This window comes from Staurois parvus, unplaced genomic scaffold, assembly GCF_062004578.1.
Source record: "Staurois parvus isolate SC_StPar_1 unplaced genomic scaffold, SC_StPar_1.0 ptg000184l, whole genome shotgun sequence".
NCBI classification, from domain to species: domain Eukaryota; kingdom Metazoa; phylum Chordata; class Amphibia; order Anura; family Ranidae; genus Staurois; species Staurois parvus.
The window spans coordinates 6,246,508-6,269,127 of record NW_028317980.1 but is presented as its reverse complement, the minus strand read 5'-3'; the positions used below and the strand labels follow the sequence as shown (position 1 = coordinate 6,269,127).

Here is a 22,620-nt window from a genome sequence, read left to right as displayed (position 1 = left end):
TTTGGGGACACAAGTGACCAGCCGGTGCTTCTGCCGTCGGCTTATCATATAGGTACTCAGAGACCAGAACGGATCTGATTGCCTCTATGATATAGGAAACCAGAAGCAATGAGTTTCTCTGGATGTAAACAGCGCCATTTTTAAAAAGGAAAAGCATCTGATCAAATGCTTGTGAGGGCAGAGTAGATGTATGTTGTCTAATAGATCCCAGATTTCTCCATAAAGAGTACCTGTCACTGCCTATTGCTATAACAGGAGATTTTTATGTTCCCTGTGGTAACAATAAAAGTGGTGTAAAAAAGTTAAAATGACAGTGTAAAAATAATTAAAAAAATTAAATAATAATAATAAAAAATTAAAGTGCCCCTGTTGCAAACGTCAGATTGTGGGCAGTATTTCTAGCACCAGAACTCCTGTATAAATCTAAAGTGGTAACCTGTAAAGGCTTTATATGCATCGCCATTTGCCACCATTGCATGGGCGTGCGCAATTTTAAAGAGTGACATGCGTGGTATCTATTTACTTGGTGTAACATCATATTTTATATTTTACCAAACAGTTGGGTATTATATTGTGTTTTTATGCACTACATTTTTTTTATAACATGTAATTTTTCCCCAAAAAAAATTGTGTTTGAAAAACCGCTGTGCAAATACTGTATGACATAAAAAATTTCAATATGCACCAATTTATTTTCTATGGCCTGAACTTTAAAAATATAATGTTTGGGAGATCTAAGAAATTTTCTAGCAAAAAATACTGATTCTTACGTAAGCAAAAAGTGCCAGAAAAGAGCAGGTCCCAAAATGGCTACAGATAATTCCTGCGTGGCCATGAATTCTTTACGCGATCCTTAATAAAACTCATTTATTCAGGAAAGCCTACCCCCTTCCACCTAAAAACTGTACTTGGGTCTCCTCCCCTGCAGCTATTACCTTTTGTACCACCTCCCCCTCCCTTTAGATTGTGAACTGTATTGTAATTGTACTGTCCCCCTTATATTGTAAAGCGCTGCGTAAACTGTTGGCGCTATATAAATCCTGTATAATAATAATGTAATCCTGCTTAACCTGGCCTTTTATCAGCTTGGTTTGGTATAGCTTTTTAATCAAATACAGTTTATCACTGAGATTAGCTCTTTTATGCACATTTTGTAATCTCACATATCTTTAGCAGTTTGACATTTAAATATATGTATGATTGTAGAGATATTGCGCTCTGAGCTTTCTGATCTTTCTCTATCCACTCATCTGAAGGGTGTTCTGGCCTGACTTCATTTCTACATTTCTACATACCTTCTCTTACTAGAAGCATTTTAATCTTGAATTTCCAAGACTTGTAGTTTTGGTTTGCAAATGAAAACTTTGTTGCAGCTGTGTTACTGTCCATTTTCTTTTATTCTGTTGCAGTCTTCTTTCTGTTGTTGTATCTTGCACTTGTTTTGTATGTAACCCTACAGGACAGTCCACATGTGTTTATCTGCTGCTTCTTGGCTAACAGGAAGTGGGAACTCTATTACAGAGAAAAGACATAGAGTTTAACCATAGATGCAGCAACAATCTTATAAACACTGCCATCTACTGGTGGAAGAATATATCTCTACTGAATACTGACACAAATGTAGCTTCTGTAAAGAAAATTGTATTCCAACACTTGGTGAAAATTTTCACCATGTCCGTCACCCCCTTAACCCTCCTGGCGGTAGTCCCGAGTGTAGCTCAGGGTTAAGTTTCAGTACCAGAAGTGGTAACCCCGAGCTACACTCGGGATTATACTGCAATGTTGCTCTGGGATCCCTGGATCACTTACCCCGGCCATGTCCTCTGGCCGATGCCAGCATCCGTCTTCCCGGGTTCCGTTCCCCGCGAGCGTCAGGACGTATGGGGGGCGGAACCAGCAGGAAATTAAAAAATGTCAAAATTTTACATACACATAATACACTAAAATCTGATAGTATAACATTACGGTATCAAACCATTTCACATACATTTTGTCCCGAGTGCTTTGTCCTGTGCCCTGCCTGCATTTTTACTGTTCTTTCTGCCTGGAAACTGAGAAACGTCCATGGCATCCAAAAAGCGTCCCTTTAGGTCAAAAGCGGTTTTAGACCGGCTAGAGAACAGCGATAGTAAATCAGAACCACTTGCAGAATTGAGTGATAATGATTCATGGGGGAAATTCATCATCAGACACTGAAAATGATTCTGCGACTGAGCTCTGGTGAACTTGGCGCTATATTTCAAATTTCAGTGTTTTTTGGTTTGATTACATTATTGAATAAAATATATTATTATATTATTATTATTTTTTATGATTATTTTTTTATACTATAATTTATGATTTCGTGTTTCAAACTTTATCATTCCCGGGATGTTTACTGGATTCTTGTTCGGATATATTTCAGTGAGTTTTTCCTAAGAATTACAGGCCTACATTTAACCTCCCTGGCGGTCTGATTATTTCAGATTTTTGGTGCTGAAAGCGGTACCATTATTTTGCATGGAAATATGTAGTTTTTTTATTGTAGGCTGTAATATTTAGGAATAACTCACTGAAATCTGTCCGAACAAGAGTCTAGTAAACATCCCGGGTATGATAAAATTTGAAACACAAAATCATAAATTATAATTTAATAAATAATCATAAAAAATAATAATATAATAATAATACATTTAATTCAATAATATAATCAAACCAAAAACACTGAAATTTGAAATATAGCGCCAAGTTCGCACATCGCTGAGCAAAGTCTCAAAATTGTTTTCAGTGTCTGATGACGAATTTCCCCACAAATCATTATCACTCAATTCTGCAAGTGGTTCTGATTTACTATCGCTGTTCTCTAGCCGGTCTAAAACCACTTTTGACCTAAAGGGACACTTTTTGGACGCCATGGACTTTTCTAAGTTTCCAGGCAGAAAGAACAGTCAAAATGCTGACAGGGGACAGGACAGAGCACTAGTGACAATATGTATGTGAAATGGGTTGAAACAGCAATGTTTTACTATGTAAAATCGTTTTGAAAAAAATGAATTTTTTTTTAAATTTTCAAATTTCCCGCCGCCGACGGCGCCGTACGTCCCGACGTCACATTGACCGGAACACAGGAGCCGGGTGCCGGCATCAGCCGGAGGAGATGGCCGGGGACGCTGCAGGGGACACATCGCGGGAGCGAAGGACAAGGTAAGCCCTGCAGGGACTCCCTATGCAGCGCGCATGGTAAGCCCGAGTGTAGCTCAGGGTTACCGCTTTTGGTACAGAAACTTTACCCCGAGCTACACTCGGGAATACCGCTAGGGAGGTTAAAACAACAACATATTTCCATTGAAAACAATGTACCGAGTTGAGCACAGAAATACTGACATAATCAGACCGCTAGGGAGGTTAAAGTAACTTCAGACCACTGCCCCAGTCTATAACTGGCCTTCACAGCAAGGAGCACATGGACGGGCGACACATGACAAACAACAAAAAAGAAAAATTCCCGGCTCACACTTACCAACCAGCCTGCAAACAAACCGAATTAACCCGTCTAGCAGTATGCGTTAAAAACAGGGGTTTAGTTAGCACACTTTTGCAAATACATGCGTAAGCTACAGAGCCTCGTCACGGCACCCCAGTATTCTGTAGTTCCGTTCCTAACTCTCCATTTTAAGAGCCCCCATAGTAGAGGCACATGTATTTAATGGATAGACCAAGGGCAGATGGACCTGAGGGAGCCCACCCCTCCTTAAAGGTACAGGAGCGCACTGGACACCAGCATGTAGCACAATGGCAGCTAAGGTGTCCAGTGAACAGAAGATACAACTTTTACTTAATGAATGCAGCATAGTCCATCAGGGGCAGTAACAAGAACATTCCCTAACTCTCTAACTAGTTGGCCCAGTCATACCTCAGTAAGGAGTTAGTCCATCACTGGCATTGTCCATAAAGTGGCTTTCTCCATGATCCAGTATCTCTGGCTGGACTGCAGGGCACAGCAGCCCCCCCATAGCTTCACAGTATGACAGCATCCTGATCAGGGTGGGTGGAACGGGAGTTCTCTCGTTCTGGGTGGACATCATATGATGTCATTTCAAGAACGCACCGGACACAAAGCACCCAGCAGGAGACCTGTGGCAAATGCAGCCAGGGACACCACTTAGCAGAAGTTTGTGCATATACAGTATGAACAAACTAGACTAAAGTCTAAGATGAAGTGAATTGCCGTCTTTACTTTAAGGGGTCAATTAAAAAAAAAAATGCTGTGAAAAATTGCCTAACCTGTTTATTTCCTATGACCTTCAGCTCCATCTAGTGATCAAAATGCAATATTTTTCTGAAATACCTCAATCAGGAAAATATACATATTAAATCAGGAAATAAACATATTAGACACATTGCAGTGACTGTTCATAGGCACAGAAAATATTTTAGAAATAGACCCCAAAGTGTATGTAAAGTTAATTTTTTTTCTGAACAGAGTAATGTTTTTATTACCCTTTGGGTCCCGTTGGGGAGAATCGCCATCTATTTGTCCTGATGATCATTGTCCTTTAGACAGAAAGTAATAGTAAAATATGGAGACATTACCATTAGATGTGTGCAGAACGTTTATTTTCATCTCGTTTATTCATTTTTAACCGGATTCTAATTTTTTTTTTTCAAATTTGATTCAAATACTTTGAATCAAATTTGAATAAAAAATATTGCATCGTATCGATCCAAATTCATTGTGAAGAATAAATATTTCTATTCTATTTGAAGTTCAAATTTTGTAAGACAGCTGTATTCTTTCTATTCTACTCTAGTTTATTTTTTTTATTCTAGTCTATTATTTTCTGTTATTGTTCTATTGATTATCACTGTTATAAGCTAAGTCCTCACAGGGACTTCAGAGATAGAGGGCCAGCGCGAGTCCCATCGTGGGGGTAAGCACTCAGTTCAGCTGACGCGTTTCATCAGCAGCTCTGATGAAGAAGGTCTGGCCTTCGAAACGCGTCAGCTGAACTGAGTGCTTACCCCCACGATGGGACTCGCGCTGGCCCTCTATCTCTGAAGTCCCTGTGAGGACTTACATGCCTGATTTTATTCGCTGTTTGTGAGTACCTTTCTTTTTAATAAATTTCTGTTTACTGAGGTAATGCGCAAGGTTTGTGCGCTTCTCGTTTTTATTTCGCTTTGCTGAGGAGATAGTTGTCCAGGTAGTCCTGCCTCATCATCCTATAATGTAAAGCACTGAGCAAACCGTTGGCGCTATATAAATCCTGTATAATAATAATCATCTGATTCAGCCAGTCCGGGTCCTACAGCACCACCAGCTTGTCCCTCAGGGATCAGAAATGGCTGGCGATGGAGGTCAGGCTTGCTAGCTGTTCCTGACTAGCGAAGTCCAGGCAGCAGCTCATACACTCCAGGTTGATGGGAGAGTGGAAACTCTCCTCAAACATTGCAGGGAAAAGTTCTGTCAGGGGAAAGGAGGATGAGGAGATCGAGGCTCCCTCTGAGGTGAAATTATGGATGGAGGCTGTGCTTGAAGTGACAGAGGCTGTCTATAAGGAGATATGAGGAACAAAGACTGTCTGTGAGGAGATGGAGGCTCCTCTGAGCTGATATGAGGGATGAAGGCTCCTCTAAGGTGACAGAACTTATCAACAAATATTTCTACATAAAGAAACTGCTATGTGTCCTGTCACTGAACCTTACTACATAAATAGCCTCCTTGTCTTGGCAATATGGAGGTGGGGCTTTGTGTGGGTGTGAATTGGGCAGAGACACAGATGGCCCTCATTATCTCTTATTGCCCGGGTGTCCCATGAGTTGTCAGTCTGCACCTGCTCTGGTCACATGAGGCTGGGCATTGTTGGGCACCAGGAGGAACCGAGGACCCACTGCAGCAGCATAGGGTCTGACAATGGGTCCAAGGATTTTATCCCAATACCTAATGGCAGTCAGGGTGCCATTGTCTAGCCTGTAGAGGTCTGTGCGTCCCTCCATGGATAAGCCTCCCCAGACCATCACTGACCCACCACAGAAGCAGTCATGCTGAACGATGTTACAAGCAGCATAACGTTCTCCACGGCTTCTCCAGACTCTTTCACGTCTGTCACATGTGCTCAGGGTGAACCTGCTCTCATCTGTGAAAAGCACAGAGCGTCAGTGGCGGACCTGCCAATTCTGGTGTTCAATGGTAAATACCAATTGAGCTCTATGGTGCCAGGCAGTGAGCACAGGGCTCACTAGAGGACATCAGGCCCTCAGGCTGCCCTCATGAAGTCTGTTTCTGATTGTTTGTTCAGAGGCATTAACACCAGTGGCCTGCTGGAGGTCATTTTGTAGGGCTCTGGCAGTGCTCATCTTGTTCCTCCTTGCACAAAGGAGCATCTAACGGTCCTGCTGATGGGTTAAGGGCCTTCTACGGCCCTGTCCAGCTTTCCTAGAGTAATTGCCTGTCCTGGAATCTCCTCCATGCTCTTGAGACTATGCTGGGAGACACAGAAAACCTTCAGGTATCATGGAGGAGTTGGACTGCCTGTGCAACCTCTGTAGGGTCCAGGTATCGCCTGATGCTACCAGTAGTGACAAAAGCAAAACTAATGAAAAACAGTCAGAAATTATGAGCATGGCACTGATAGGCAGCACTGCTGGGCACTGATGGGTGGCACTGACTGATGGCACTGACTGGCGGAACTGCTGTGCAGTGATGGGTGGCACTGCTGGGCAGCACTGATGGGTGGCACTGATGGGTGGCACTGCCGGGTACTGGTGAGTGGCACTGCTGGGCACAGATGGGTGGCACTACTAGGCACTGATGGGCACAGGTGGGTGGCACTGCTGGGCACAGGTGGGATGCACTGGTGGGTGACACTGCTGGGCATTGATGGTGCCAATCCGTCCTCTGACAATTGCCGGTTATCGGCAGTACTTTCCTCACGCTGTGACATGGTGAGGTAAGTGCAGCCGATAACCGCCAACTGCATTTACCGGTGATCCGCTGTGTCATTGGACACAGCTGATCATGTGGTAAAAGGCTGCTGTGATTGACCTTTTACCTCATCACGTGATCATCTGTGTCCATAGGACACAGCGATCACGGAGATCGCTGGGTGCGCGCCCCGGGGTCGCGCGGGAGGGCGCATTCTATGAGGACATCATATGACGCCCTCCCAGAACTGGACAACCGTGCTGTAACCGTCACTTGGCTATAGCATGGTTGGCAAGTGGTAAAAGAGCGTTCCTTTAATTTTTTTGAGCAGGGTATATATCCTAGTTTGTAGACTCTATAACTTTCACATATACTAAATAATATACACTGATTTGGGTTTTTTTCACCAAAGAAAAGTAGCAGAATACATTTTTGCCTAAATTGATGCAGAAACATTATTTATTTGCAAAATATTATACAGAAATGAAGAAAAATACCTTTTTTTGCCAAAATATTTGGTCCTTTGTTGTTTATTTAACAAGTAATACAAAAACCCAGTGGTGATTAAATACCACCAAAAGAAAATTCTATTTGTGTGGAAAAAAAGATAAAAGTTTTATCTGGGTACAGTGTTGCATGACTGAGTAATTGTCATTCAAAGTGTGAAAGCTGAAAATTGGCCTGGGCAGGAAGGGGGTAAAAGTGTCCGGTACTGAAGTGGATATACTGTATATACAGTTGCAAGAAAAAGTATGTGAACCCCTTGGGATTACGTGGAGTTTTGCATGAATTGGGCATAAAATGTGCTCTGAACGTCATCTAAGTCACAACAATAGAAGAACACAGTCTGCTGAACATAATACTACACAAACATTAGATGTTGCCATGGTTTAATTGCACATAACATGTAAACATTCGCAGTGCAGGGAGGAAAAAGTATGTGAACCTTTGGACTTAATAACTGGTTGACCCTCCTTTGGCAGCAATAACCTCAACCAAACGTTTCCTGTAGTTGCAGATCAGACCTGCACAACGATCTGGAGTCATTTTGGAGCACTCCTCTTCACAAAACTGTTTCAGTGTAGCAATATTCTTGGGATGTCTGGTGTGAATCGCTCTCTTAAGGTCATGCCACAGCATTTCAATGGGGTTGAGGTCAGGACTCTGACTGGGCCGCTCCAGAAGGCGTATTCTGTGCTGTTGCAGCCATTGTTTTGTTGAATGACTTGTATGCTTTGGGTCATTGTCCTGTTGCATCACCCATCCTCTGCGGAGCTTCAGTTGGCGGACAGATGGTCGTACGTTTTCCTGCAAAATGTCTTGATAAACTCTGGAATTCATTTTCCCATCAATGACAACAATCCGTCCAGGCCCTGAGGCAGCAAAGCAGCCCCAAACCATGATGCTCCCTCCGCCATGTTTCACAGTGGGGATGAGGTTTTGATGTTGGTGTGCTGTGCCTTTTTTTCTCCACACATAGTGTTGTGTGTTCTTCCCAAACAACTCAATCTTGGTTTCATCTGTCCACAGTATATTTTGCCAGTAGTGCTGTGGAACATCCAGGTGCTCTTTTGCAAACTTCAAACGTGCTGCAATATTCTTTTTGGACAGCAATGGCTTCCTCTGTGGTGTCCTCCCATGTACTCCATTCTTGTTTAATGTTTTCCTTATTGTAGATGTGTCAACAAAAATGTTAGCATGTGCTAGAGATTTCTGTAGGTCTTTAGCTGACACTCTGGGATTCTTCTTTACCTCATGCAGCATTCTGCGCTGTGCTCTTGCAGTCATTTTTACAGGACGACCACGCCTAGGGAGAGTAGCAACAGTGCTAAACTTTCTCCATTTGTAGACAGTCTGTCTTACCGTGGACACATGAACATCAAGGCTCAAGGAGATACTTTTGTAACCCTTTCCAGCTTCATGCAAGTCAACAATTCTTGATAGTAGGTCTTCTGAGAGCTCTTTTCTGCGAGGCATGGTTCACATCAGACAGTGCTTCTTGAAACCAGTAAACCCAAAACAGGTGTGTGTTTTTTAAGGGCAGGACAGCTGTCAGCAACACATCCAATATCATCACACTGATTGGAGTCAAGGTTGGCTCACTCCTGGCTCCAATTAGCTCTGGGAGAAGTCATTAAGCTAGGGCCTCACATACTTTTTCCTCCCTGCACTGTGAATGTTTACATGTTATGTGCAATTAAACCATGGCAACATCTAATGTTTGTGTAGTATTATGTTCAGCAGACTGTGTTCTTCTATTGTTGTGACTTAGATGACGTTCAGAGCACATTTTATGGCCAATTCATGCAAAACTCCACGTAATCCCAAGGGGTTCACATACTTTTTCTTGCAACTGTATCAGATAGAATAGAGCAAAACTATTGAACCCTTCCCCATCCTGCACCAGAAGTCTGCCTAGCTGATACCTAATGTAGACAAAACTATTGAACCCTTCCCCATCCTGCGCCAGAAGTCTGTCTGGCTGATGTCTAATGTAGGCAACCTGCCTACGTGCAGCATAGCCAACAGGTATTGCAAATCGCAAAAACAGATTTCTCTAAAATGGTATGCGATAGGTTACATTACAGTTAATTTGGTGAGTAGCAGCCAAAAATCTATAAGATGCACCAAAAAGTATTGAGGAAGCAAAATCTCTGTTGTTCAGTGTAATAAGTATTATTTTTGTAACGTCTTCTTCTTTTTTTTTTTTTTTGCAGAATGGCTGTGAAAAATGACACAATTATCAAAGAATTTATCCTTCTTGGACTCTCCAGTAGTCCCAATATACAAATCATACTTTTTGTGATATTCTTGATCATGTATATGATTATTTTGAGTGCAAATTCTCTTATCATCTTGGCCACGGTCACTGACAGCGCTCTTCACACTCCCATGTATTTTTTCCTCACTTATCTATCTATCGTGGACATCTGCTATTCATCCACACTTATACCGCGGATGCTGAGAGATATGTTGTCAGTCAAAAAGAATATTTCCTTTGCAGAATGTGGTACACAAATGTACATAGCTCTTTCGTTGGGGGAAACAGAATGTATTCTTTTAGCCATAATGGCCTTTGACCGCTATATAGCAATTTGTTATCCTTTACACTATACTTCGATCATCAACAGAACTGTGTGTATCAAGATAGCTGCTGGAACTTGGATTTGTTCATTTTTCCTATCTAGTGTTCCTGTTGCCCTGGCGTTTAGTGCCGATCTTTGTGGAAATAATGAAATTAACCACTTTTTGTGTGAAATACCTGGAATCTTATCATTGGGATGCGGGAATTTTAAAATGGTTGAACTTGTGATTTTTGTTAATAGTATCATTGTTTTAATTGTACCCATTAGTTTTATTATTGTTACATATTTTAAAATACTAAGAGCCGTTTTTAGAATTAATTTTTCTGCTGGACAAAGAAAGGCCTTTTCCACATGTGGCTCTCATATATCTATTGTTACCTTGTTCTATGGCTCAGCTATAGCTACTTATATGAAACCTCAATCCTATGCTTCTCATGATATAGATAAACTTTTTGCCATCTATTATGCAACAGTTATACCGATGTTGAATCCAATGTTTTATTCACTACGGAATAAGGAAGTTAAATCAGCACTAAAAAAGGTTTTGTGTAATCATGTATAGCAGTACTGGGACAAGGTCATCCAGTGCTCAGGGCGAAGGTGGAAAGCTGTGGCTCCCTACCTGTTGGAAGAGTGGATGGGGCTAATAGAGGCGTGCACTCAGAAATGTATTTAATGTTTTTGGCATGGGCTGAAATAATACTAATGTTTGTGGTAGGGACAAAGACGGGGCTAACAGTGGTGAAGGAATTAATGTCCCAGCATCAATGGTCATACTCTGACCTCTTCTGCTCAGCTCACATGTGACACACCACGAGAAGAAGGTGGGCCGGGCACGATCTCAGAGGCCATCCTGCCCACTCAAACTTAACTGCAGTACTAGTAGAAAGCAAGGAGGAGGCAGGATCCCCCTTGGGGATGTTTCTGCAGTCCTCCATGAGAGGCAGGAGCACCTGATACTGCTGGGGGAATGGTAGGGGGACGGGAGTCATCTCGATAATATGAAACTCATCTAGGAATGTTAGCAACTTTGGGTGATTAGTGTGTGCCTAAGCACACCTGGCACACCCCGTGCACACGCCTATGCCCAGCATCATTGGTGTCACACGGAGGAAAAATGTCCCTGCGTTGTTGGAAAAAAAACGTCTCTGTGTTGGTGGGGTGTCAGGAGCGTCTGGAGCTCCTGATCCACCACAGCTACTGGTCTCATTCCAGCATCCTAGTGTGACGAACTGTCCCTTTGTGATAACATTTTGCCCTTTCTGTTCCAGTTTTCTCCCCTTTGTGAAGCTGTATATACTGAGCTGCGTTTAATAAAGAGTCATTCATTTTCACCCTACACGAAGTTCTGACTCGTGGTTTGGGGAAGGATTGCCTTTGAGCTCTAATACCTGCCTTGGCAGAGCACTGGAAGACGTGACGGAAAAGGGGACCATTGGCTGAGATGCACTGCTCCACACGAGGAAGCCCAGGCGGAACGGTTCTGCCACAATTGGTGGCAGCGGTGGGATCTTTCCTCATTGCGGAGAAAGTCCAAACCACCAACCAGGACCCCATCTTTTTCACGGAGGTGTCCCTGCTAAGCCAGATGGATGTACGGGCGCTCCTTTACCGTACTCACCGATCACAACCCCCTGGTATGGCTAAACCGGGTCTCCGGGGACAATGGTCGTCTGCTGCGGTGGAGCTTGGCCCTCCAACCCTATAACTTTACAATCCAGTACCGACCGGGGAAGCAAAATGCCAACGTGGATGGGTTGTCCCTGCAAGCCGAGTTGGAGACGTAACCCTCTGAACCGACCAGCCCTAAGCGGACCCGTTTGAAGGTCTCGCCGGGTGTTACAGGTGTTAGTGTGACGAACCGTCCCTTTGTGATAACATTTTGCCCTTTCTGTTCCAGTTTTCTCCCCATTGTGAAGCTGTATATACCGAGCTGTGTTTAATAAAGAGTCATTCATTTTCACCCTACACGAAGTTCCGACTCGTGGTTTGGGGAAGGATTGCCTTTGAGCTCTAATACCTGCCTTGGCAGAGCCCTGGAAGACTTGATGGAAGAGGGTACCATTGGCTGAGATGTACTGCTCCACACGAGGAAGCCCAGGCGGAACGGTTCCGCCACACCTAATTTTAGCTATTATGCTTTCTCCCTGTCTGTCTGTTTGTCCACCTGCAAGGTGATTAATGTGGTCAGTCTCTGGGTGGAGACCAAACCTGATTTAAGCAAGCCAAGCCTGCAGTCTCAAGCTTGTGATATTGCATTTGTAACAAGTGCTGCAAGCTCCGTTTGTCTGCCCTGCTGCTTAGATTTCCCTGTTTTTGACATCGGATCAGATTACGACTATTCTCTGTATTCTGCCTGTCTTTTGACTATGATTTTGATCCTGACTATTCTGAACCTTGTCTGCCATGTACCTGGACAGTCATTGAACCACTCTGCCTGTCTGCCAACCACAACCTGTTTGCTGTGCTCAGTTCGCACCTGCCCCAGCATGGTAATCAGGCACTATAGCATTGTTTATAGGTCCTGGGGGCAACCAAGTATGGGTAGGCCAGCTTGCTTTATGGGAATGGAGGCTGCTATAGGTAAAGAACACAGAAGCCAGTTATAGTGTCTGACCACCTGTGTTAGGGGTAAGCATGACATGGGGGTCACTAGAAGGGTAGTTTCACTGGAAAATGAACATGTCCCTATGTTGGTGGTATCACTGGAAGGAAAAATGGCCCTGTGCTGGTGGTATCGCTGGACGGAAAAATGTCCCTGTGTTGCTGGTGTCACTGGAAGGAAAACATGTCACTGCAATGGTGGTATCACTGGAAGGAAAAATATCCCTTTGTTGGTAGTGTCAACGGAAGGAAAAATGTCCCTGTGTTGGTGGTATCACTGGACGGAAAACTGTCCCTGTGTTGCTGGTGTCACTGGAAGGAAAACATGTCACTGCAATGGTGGTATCACTGGAAGGAAAAATATCCCTTTGTTGGTGCTGTCACCGGAAGGAAAAATGTCCCTGTGTTGGTGGTGTCATTGGACGGAAAAATGTCCCTATGTTGGTGGTGTCATTGGAGGGAAAAATGTCTCAGGGTCAGTGATGTCAAGCCGAGGAGGACTGCTTTGGCATCTATGTCAGTGGGATGAAGACTTATGTCAAGAAAAGACAGGAAGAAGAATAGTCTGCCTTCATTTCCCAACTGTGCTAAGACTCAGCTGTGTCCTTGGCAGGGGCCCACTCTCTTCTGCCCACAGTAGGCTGCTTTTGAAGGTAGAAGAGAGCAGAATATTCCTACCAGCAGCAATTAAGACCCCTGCTCCTTCTGACAGGAGTGACACTGCAGTCACTCCTGTCAGTGAGGAACAGAAGAACAAAGCCCAAAAATAGTTAGGAGATCAGATGGATACCCTAGTGGATAACGAATAATTATACCATATGAAATAGCCAAAGCAAAGCTTGCTATTCTAAGGTTCATCCGTGGAAATGAGAAAATCAACTTGTTTGAATTCACTTTAGAAAACTGGAGGTAACACTCCAGGCTCCTCCGTCCTGATCCAATGACTTACCCTGTGGGTGCTGGCTGGGGAAAGCCCTTCCCGGCTCAGTACACTAAATCGAGAAAAGGAAGATATCTTGAACACCGGAAACCAACATGCCCAACAGTTGCTTGAGCTAAAGCAGTCTCAGCCTAGCTCCATCCAGGCCACGGATTCAATGCATTTCGCCCACTCATGGGGCTTAATCATGGAGCATGCTTCAACATTTTGAAAAGTCTTTTTTAGTTAATTTAGTAGAAACAAAAACTGTACTGATTAAATACCACCAAAAGAAAGCTCTAGTTGTGTGAACAAAATGATAAAAACTTAGTTTGGGCACAGCCTTGCATGACCACGCAATTGTTATTCAAAGTGCAAGAGCACTTAAAGCTGAAAATTGGCCTGGGCAGGAAGGGGATAAAAGTGCCTGGCATTGAAGTGGCTAAAGAAGAATTTGTTAGAAACACAAGTCCATTCCATAATACCATCTATATACATATATAACCCCCTTAGATATCCAGCAGGGTGTATCTGGGTGATGGTAGAGTCCTTTAAAGTTGCGATTTTACCACAGTGGCGCATTCGGGTGACAAGGGCCTTACCCCACGATAGCCCAAGAGAAAAGCTTTCAGTTACGGACCAGGCTAAGAAAGAGGAGGAGAAAATTTCTGTTGTAAATGTAGGTCAACCGAGAGACTAGAAAATCATTGTAGAAAGTAGGATAGGCCAGGCTGCCAAGCGAGGTAGATGCTTGAAGGGAGGCCCTAGCAAATTGTGGATGGGAGTTACTCCAGATGACTGAAGATATAAGGGAATCAATACATCGAAACAGACATTTTGGGGAAAGATCGGTGAAGCACAAAGAATGCAAAGAATGCAAAGAAGGGATGACCATGCACGGAGCTTCACTTCCATATTGGTCAGTACGGGGGAAATATTAAGGGATTCATACTCCGTAAAATTGGCTGTAACATTAATCCCCAGGTATTTAAACATAGTAGACACTTGTAAATTAGAGGATTGTAAATATTCATAGGAAAGGGGAGGGTCTCGGGGGAACGATACAGGTTTATCCCATCCAACCTGAAGACCCGAGACCACTCCAAAACCCTCCACCACTTGCAAAAACCCCTGGAAGGAAGATTCAGTACCGTTTAGGTCAATCAATGATTCATCTGCATAAAGTGAAAATTCTCATCCACCGCGTCCCAATACTACCAACCATTCATTCAAATTCTAATCCTTCTAATGGAAATAGCCAACATTTCAATGACCAGGTCAAATAGGACAGGTGATAGGGGGCAACCATACTGAGTACCAAGCTGGACAGAGAAAATAGGAGAAATGTGATACGTACTCTAGCACAAGGATTAGAATAAAGGAGTTGAACCCATTTAATAAACTGATGGCCAAAGCCAAATCTGGACAGTGGTTCCCACAAAAACGACCTGATGGTGTTGAAAGCCTTTTTAATGTCCATGGCCAACACCAGCCCATTGCGCTTGTGTTGTACAGCCCCATAAATACACTTCCCACCAATATTTCTGAAGAGACTTCTTTGGGACGATTATTTCTACCTTTACTGTCGAATGTTTCACATTGTTTTTGGATGTATTTATGATATTCTATAGTGAGCAGTGCAAAACTACACACTGGTTTTGTGTCGTAACTGTAATGTCTGCCTTCATTTTGTAAAGCGCTGCGCAAACTGTTGGCGCTATATAAATCCTATATTATAAAAATAAAATCAAATAAAATAAGAAAACAAAAGAAATGAAAACCTGAAAATACCACCCATAAAACAAAGACCACTTTTTTTAAATGAAAAAAAAAACCCCAACAAAAGTGCCTCCTGGATCCATATCCTGCTTCCTGGATGACTTTTCCTCCTGGCTACCCTTCTTCCTCTCCTCTGAGCTACCCACCATCATCCTTGGGGATTTCAACATCCCTGTCAACCTCGACAACCCAGCCACATCCCATCTCCTCCACTTAACCTTCTCCTTTGCACTTGCACAGTGCATACAATCCACCACCCACTCCGATGGTAATATCCTTGATCTTGTCTTCTCCAACCGCTGTGCTCCCCACAACCTCACTAACACCCCCTTCCCTCTCTCTGACCACAACCTGATTACCTTCTCTATCTCCTTGTCCTCCAACGCCTACCCCTCAAAATGTCACACTACTACCAGCCGTAACCTCCACAAACTTAACCCTGCCCCTCTCCACTCGGCAGCTGATCAACTCCACAACAGCATCCTCCCCCTGTCCTGCCCCAACTTGGCTATGACTGCCTATAACAACGCACTGTCAACAGCCCTTGACTCACTAGCGCCTTTAACCACATGCAACATCAGACCCCGACCGCTCCAGCCCTGGCAAACTGATCACACCAAAACCCTCAAACGACACAGTCGTGCCCTGGAGCGACTATGGCGCAAAACCAAATCCCAACAAGCCTTCACCCGCTACAAATCTGCCTTCCACACCTACACCTCCTCCCTCCACGCAGCCAAACAAGCCTACTTCCTGACCCTCATCAAGGCCCTCTCCTCCAATCCTCGCCGACTCTTCTCCACCTTCAACTCTCTACTCTCTCCACCCCCACCTCCACCCAGCACCTCACTCAGCGCCCTTGAGATTGCCAATCACTTCAAAAACAAGATTAACACAATTCGCAAGGACATCTCCGCAACTCCCACTCCCTCTCAACCCGTCCCCTCTCACACAGCTACCCCCTCATCCTCCCTCCCCCTCGACATAACCCGCAGGGACTTCGTCACTGCTCAAACTCCTTCCAACCCTGTTCCCCCTCACTCAGCTACCCCCTCATCACTCCTCTCCCACGGCCCCACCACTGCTCTGACCTCCACTTCCACCCCACCCTACATTCCTCATACTGAAGCCCCCTCAACACTCCGCACCTTTGACCTTACTACTATCGAGGAAGTCTCCAAGATCCTCTCTGATGCCCGCCTCACCACCTGCCCCCTCGACCCTATCCCCTCACAACTCCTACAACCTCCTTCCCCCTCCATCCTATGCTCCCTCACCCACATCTTTAATCTCTCCCTCTCCTCCGGCATTTTCCCCTCCCCTCTGAAGCATGCACACATCACCCCCACACTTAAAAAGCCCTCCCTGGACCCCAATGACCCAAACAACCTCAGACCCATCTCCCTGCTCCCATTCACATCCAAACTCCTCGAGCGCCTAGTTTACACCCGCCTAAGCTCTCACCTCAACGACAACAACCTCCTCAGTCCCCTACAGTCCGGCTTCCGGCTCTCCAACGACCTGCTAACCGCCAAAACTAATGGCCACTATTCAGTGCTCCTACTCCTTGACCTCTCCGTGGCCTTCGACACAGTCGACCATCCCCTCCTCCTCAAAAAACTACACTCCCTCGGCCTCAGAGATTCTGCTCTCTCCTGGCTCTCATCCTACCTGTCACAACGCTCTTTCAGCGTTACCTATAATGCTACCACCTCCCCCTCTCTGTTGGGGTCCCTCAAGGCTCCGTCCTCGGGCCCCTTCTCTTGTCCATCTACACCTCCTCCCTTGGCCAACTCATACACTCTCACGGCTTCAACTACCACCTATATGCTGATGACACACAACTCTATCTCTCAACCCCCCACCTCACCCCCTCAGTCTCCGCTCGAATCACACACCTGCTGAGCGACATATCAGACTGGATGTCGCTCCACTTCCTTAAACTGAACCTCTCCAAAACCGAGTTTCTTGTCTTCCCCCCAGCTCGGACCCCACCCCCTATTGACTTCTCCATCATGTCCAACAACACCACCATCAAACCCGCCCCGCAGGCCAGAGTACTTGGTGTCATTCTGGACTCCAACCTATCCTTCCAGCTCCAAGTCCAATCTTTAACAAACTCATGCAGACTCCACCTCCGCAGCATCACCAAAATCCGCACGTTCCTAACCCCAGAAACCACTAAACAGCTCATCCACTCCCTCATCATATCACGACTCGATTACTGCAACTCCCTCCTCACTGGCCTGCCTCGCCGCTGGTTATCCCCGCTTCATTCCATCCTGAATACGGCTGCCAGACTCATTCACCTTTCCAACCGCTCCGTCTCCGCCACCCCCCTCTGCCAATCCCTCCACTGGCTTCCGATTGCACAACCGATCAAATTCAAAATCCTAACACTGACGTACAAAGCCGTCCACCATACTGCCCCGAACTACATCACCAACCTAATATCCAAGTACCACCCAGCACGCACACTCCGCTCCTCACAAGACCTCCTTCTCTCTAGTTCCCTGGTCTCCTCCTCCCACGCCCACCTCCAGGACTTCTCCAGGGTGTCACCTATTCTCTGGAACTCCCTGCCCCAACCCATCAGATTATCACCTACTCTCCTCTCCTTTAGGCGCACCCTGAAAACCCACCTCTTCAGGGAAGCCTACCCCACCCCCTGCTAACTTGCCGACCTCCTCCACTCTTCCTACCACTCCATCCCCCACAGCTTTCTCCTCCTGTGCCACCATCCCCTCCCTCCTAGATTGTAAGCTCGAAAGAGCAGGGCCCTCGATACCCTCATGTTTTGCATTGTATTGTTATTGTTCTGTCACATGTTCTGTCCCCCTTTGTAATGTACAGCGCTGAGCGAACTATCGGCACTTTATAAATACTGTATAATAATAATAATAATCAACATAAAATAATAAACCCTCAAAAATAAATGAAACCCCAAACTATCCCTCCCCCAAAACAAAAGTCCTTTTTTCAGAGAATCCTTCTGCACACATAACTCATGGTAATGGCAAACCTGGGTTTTATCCTGGAGATTTAATAACATGTTATAGGTGTCAAAAGTTTAATAGGTAAGGTAATGCAAAACAAAGGAGAATTTTTTTTTTGATTTGTTTATTTTATTTGAACCATTATGTTACAGGCTCTCAATAAAGAGTATTTCCGGATAATTGACGTCTGTAAGTCATTTCTTGCACCTGCTCAGATACATAATTAGTTCAAACTTTAATTATTCATTTGGGACATACAACCCCAAGGAAAAAAAGCTATTCCTGTTTAAAGGCAGCTATATAAGAAAAATATTGTAAGCCCATTGATCTTTGAGGCACGTCATATTCCCACTGAGTGCTTCTTAACCTTTTTTCCGGTATGTTACCATTTCCATTAAATGAATATGTTTTCAGTATGAGGTATTTGGAATTGTTTATAATTTAATATGTGATGTTACATGATATTTTTTCTTTAAAGAGTTTATTGGCCAGAGGGTTGAGAACCTGCTATTGCAATGACTTAAAGACCAAGTTCACTTTTAAAGAAAAAAATAATAAATGCATATATTTTTGCAGGGGGGGGATGTGAATTTATTATTTATTCCCCCAGGAATTTGCAAAGCATGATCACTGGAGATGGTGATAAGGCCAGTCACCCTGCAGAGGGGGAGACAGCAGAAGTGACCGGTCTTTATTATAGAGAGCTCCAGCACAGAGGCAACGTTGGATGGAGGACCAAACAGATCTGGAAGAAATACACAAAAATTCAAGAATACATGTCTGGTATTTAGACAATGTTTTTTTTTTTTTTTTTTGGAGTTCAGATTCAAGCTATTTTATAGCAAATACTGAAAATGAAAAGCCTCACAATGTCTCCTTCCTGGGATGGATACCTAGAAAGACTGGCACTGGAGTGCATATGGCTCTGGGTGCTAGGTTCCCTCCCTATTTGGTCTTTGTACATGGCAATAGAGAAGAGGAATTAATGGTTTTTGGTCTGGTTGTAGGCAGGGCTGTGGATAAGGGGGTACCACCAGTCCTCCTGTACGGGGCCCAGGCCAGCAGGGGGGCGCAGGCAGCTGGGTGTGTAGGATGTGGCCAGGGAGGGCAATCAGCAAGGCGGTGGGGGCAACCGATCCCCCGTATAGCTCTCTATGCAGCAGCTGAAAGCTGGCTTCTTCTTCTCCTCTCCCTCCAGCTGGCTTTCAGCTGCTGCAGAAAGAGCCACACAGGGGATCGGTTCCATTAATTGCCCCCCCGATTTACCCATCATCCTCCCTGTGCACAATACATTTCCCCCTGCTGCCCAGTGACATGTGTGGTATCTATTTACTCAGTGTAACATCTTATTTTATATTTTACCAAGCAGTTGGGTATTATATTGTGTTTTTGTGCAGTACATTTTTTTATAACGTGTAATTTTTGCAAAAAAATTGTGTTTGAAAAACCGCTCTGCAAATACTGTATGACATAAAAAAATTCAACATGCACCAATTTATTTTCTAGGGCCTGAGCTTTAAAAATATAATGTTTGGGAGATCTAAGATTTTTTAGCAAAAAATACTGATTGTCACGTAAACAAAAAGTGACAGAAAATGCAAGGTCCCAAAGTCGCAACAGATAATTCCTGCGTGGCCTTGCATTCTCTAAGCCATCCTTGAAAATTCATTTATTCAGGAAAGCCTAACCTTTTCCACCTAAAAATTGTACTTGGGTCTCCTGCCCTGCAGCTATTACCTTTTGTACCACCTCCCCCTCCCTTTAGAGTGTGAACTGTATTGTAATTGTACTGTCCCCCTTATATTGTAAAGCGCTGCGTAAACTGTTGGCGCTATATAAATCCTGTATTATAATAATGTAATCCTGCTTTTCCTGGCCTTTTATCAGCTTGGTTTGGTATAGTTTTTTAATCAAATACAGTTTATCACTGAGATTAGCTCTTTTATGCACCTTTTGTAATCCTTTTCACATATCTTTAGCAGTTTGACACTTAAATATATGTATGATTTTATCATCTTATATGCTAAGAGATACTGCGCTCTGAGCTTTCTGATCTTTCTCAATCCACTCATCTGAAGGGTGTTCTGGCCTGACTTCATTTATACATTTCTACATACCTTCTCTTACTAGCAGCATTTTCATTTTCAATTTCCAAGACTTGTAGTTCTATTTTGTCAGATTTGCAAATGAAAGCTTTGTTGCTGCTGTGTCACTGGCCATTTTCTTTTATTCTGTTGCAGTCTTCTTTTTGTTGTTGTATCTTGCACTTCTTTTGTATGTAGCCCTACAGAACAGACAGTCCACATGTGCTTATCTGCTGCTTGTTGGCTAACAGGAAGCGGGAACTTTATTACAGAGAAAAGACATAGAGTTTAACCATAGATGCAGCAACAAACCTACAAACACTGCCATCTATTGGTGGAAGAATATATCTCTATGAATACTGACACAAATGTAGCTGTTGTAAAAAAATACTTGGACATTGTATTCCAACACTTGGTGAAAATCATCACCATGTTCATCACCCCCTTAAAGTAACTTCAAACCAGGCTTAGAACAGAAGATACAACTTTTACTTAATGAATGCAGCATAGTCCATCAGGAGCAGTAACAAGAACATTCCCTAACTCTCTAACTAGTTGGCCCAGTCATACCTCAATAAGGAGTTAGTCCATCACTGGCATTGTCCATAAAGTGGCTTTCTCCAGGATCCAGTATCTCTGGGTGGACTGCAGGGCACAGCAGCCCCTCGTAGGTTCACAGTATGACAGCATCCTGATCAGGCTGGGTGGAACGGGAGTTCTCTCGTTCTGGGTGGACATCATATGATGTCATATCAAGAACGCACCGGACACAAAGCACCCAGCAGGAGACCTGTGGCAAATGGAGGCAGTGACACCACTTAGCAGAAGTTTGTGCATATACAGTATGAACAAACTAAACTAAAGTCTAAGATGAAGTGAATTGCCGTCTTTACTTTAAGGGGTCTAGTTATTAAAAAACAATGAAAAGTTGTCTAACCTGTTTATTTCCTATGACCTTCAGCTCCACCTAGTGATCATAATGCAATATTTTTCTGAAATACCTCAATCAGGAAAATATACATATTAAATCAGGAAATAAACATATTAGACACATTGCAGTGACTGTTCATAGGCACAGAAAATATTTTAGAAATAGACCCCAAAGTGTATGTAAAGTTAATTTTTTTTCTGAACAGAGTAATGTTTTTATTACCCTTTGGGTCCCGTTGGGGAGAATCGCCATCTATTTGTCCTGATAATCATTGTCCCTTAGACAGAAATTAATAGTAAAATATGGTGACATTACCATTAGACATGTGCAGAACGTTTATTTTCATCACGTTTATTCATTTTTAACCAGATTCTAATTTTTTTTTTCAAGTTTGATTCAAATACTTTGAATCAAATTTGAATAAAAAATTTATCGATCCAAATTCATTGTGAAGAATAACTATTTCTATTCTATTTGAAGTTCGAATTTTGTAAGACAGCTGTATTTTTTCTATTCTACTCTATTTAATTTTTTTTATTCTAGTCCATTCTTTTCTTTTATTTTCTGTTATTGTTCTATTGATTATCACTGTTATAAGCTATCATAGTGTGTAAACAAAAAATCTTGATCATCTCCCTAGAGTAGTACAGTGTTACTATGGTAACACTGTACTGCCCTGGTCACAGTATGTTTAAATAAATTGTAAAAAAAATATAAAAAGTAATTGAAAAAAAATTATTACATTTTATATTACATACTGTCACCAGTCAATATCACTGATCACCGCCACACCAGTTATATGACAATGCTGTACTGCACTGGTGACAGTAAATTGTGAAAAAAGGGAATTGTTAAAGTTTCTTTATTTTCAAAAAAATTGTGACAATAAAATTACAACTTCAAAACACTCACCATGAGTCTTACTAAATATATTGGACTGTCTACTTTCCAAAAAGGAGTAATTTGGGGGATATTCATACTGTCCTGGCATTTTTGGGTCTCAAAAAATGAGATCGGCCATTAGTACATCAGGATTGATCAATTTTCAAATACACTGCTCAAAAAATTAAAGGAACACTTTGAAAACACATCAGATCTTAATGGGGAAAAATTCTCCTGCAGGATATCTATACGGATCTGGACTGGGTAATGTATCAGGAACATTAGGATGCCCCATGGTTTGATGGAAATGAAAATGATCGACCTACAGAGGACTGAATTCAAAGACACCCCGAAAATCAAAGGGAAAAAATGATGCAGCTGAAGTTTCATTGCAACAACTCAGAATGGTCCTCAGTAGTTTGTATGGCCCCCATG

The 22,620-nt window shown here is 43.4% G+C and overlaps 1 protein-coding gene across 1 annotated transcript; it reads left to right on the top strand.

Annotated features, from left to right (window-relative positions):
• The first annotated feature begins 9,622 nt into the window (after positions 1-9,622).
• Positions 9,623-10,552, top strand: LOC149462157 (olfactory receptor 13D1-like). Its single transcript, XM_089677366.1, has one exon. The coding sequence runs from the start codon at positions 9,623-9,625 to the stop codon at positions 10,550-10,552; it is 930 nt and encodes a 309-aa protein (XP_089533492.1).
• Positions 10,553-22,620: the final 12,068 nt, after the last annotated feature.

Excerpts from the sequence above, each read along its gene's own strand:
- LOC149462157 (XM_089677366.1), top strand. The coding sequence starts at position 9,623 with ATGGCTGTGAAAAATGACACAATTATCAAAGAATTTATCCTTCTTGGA.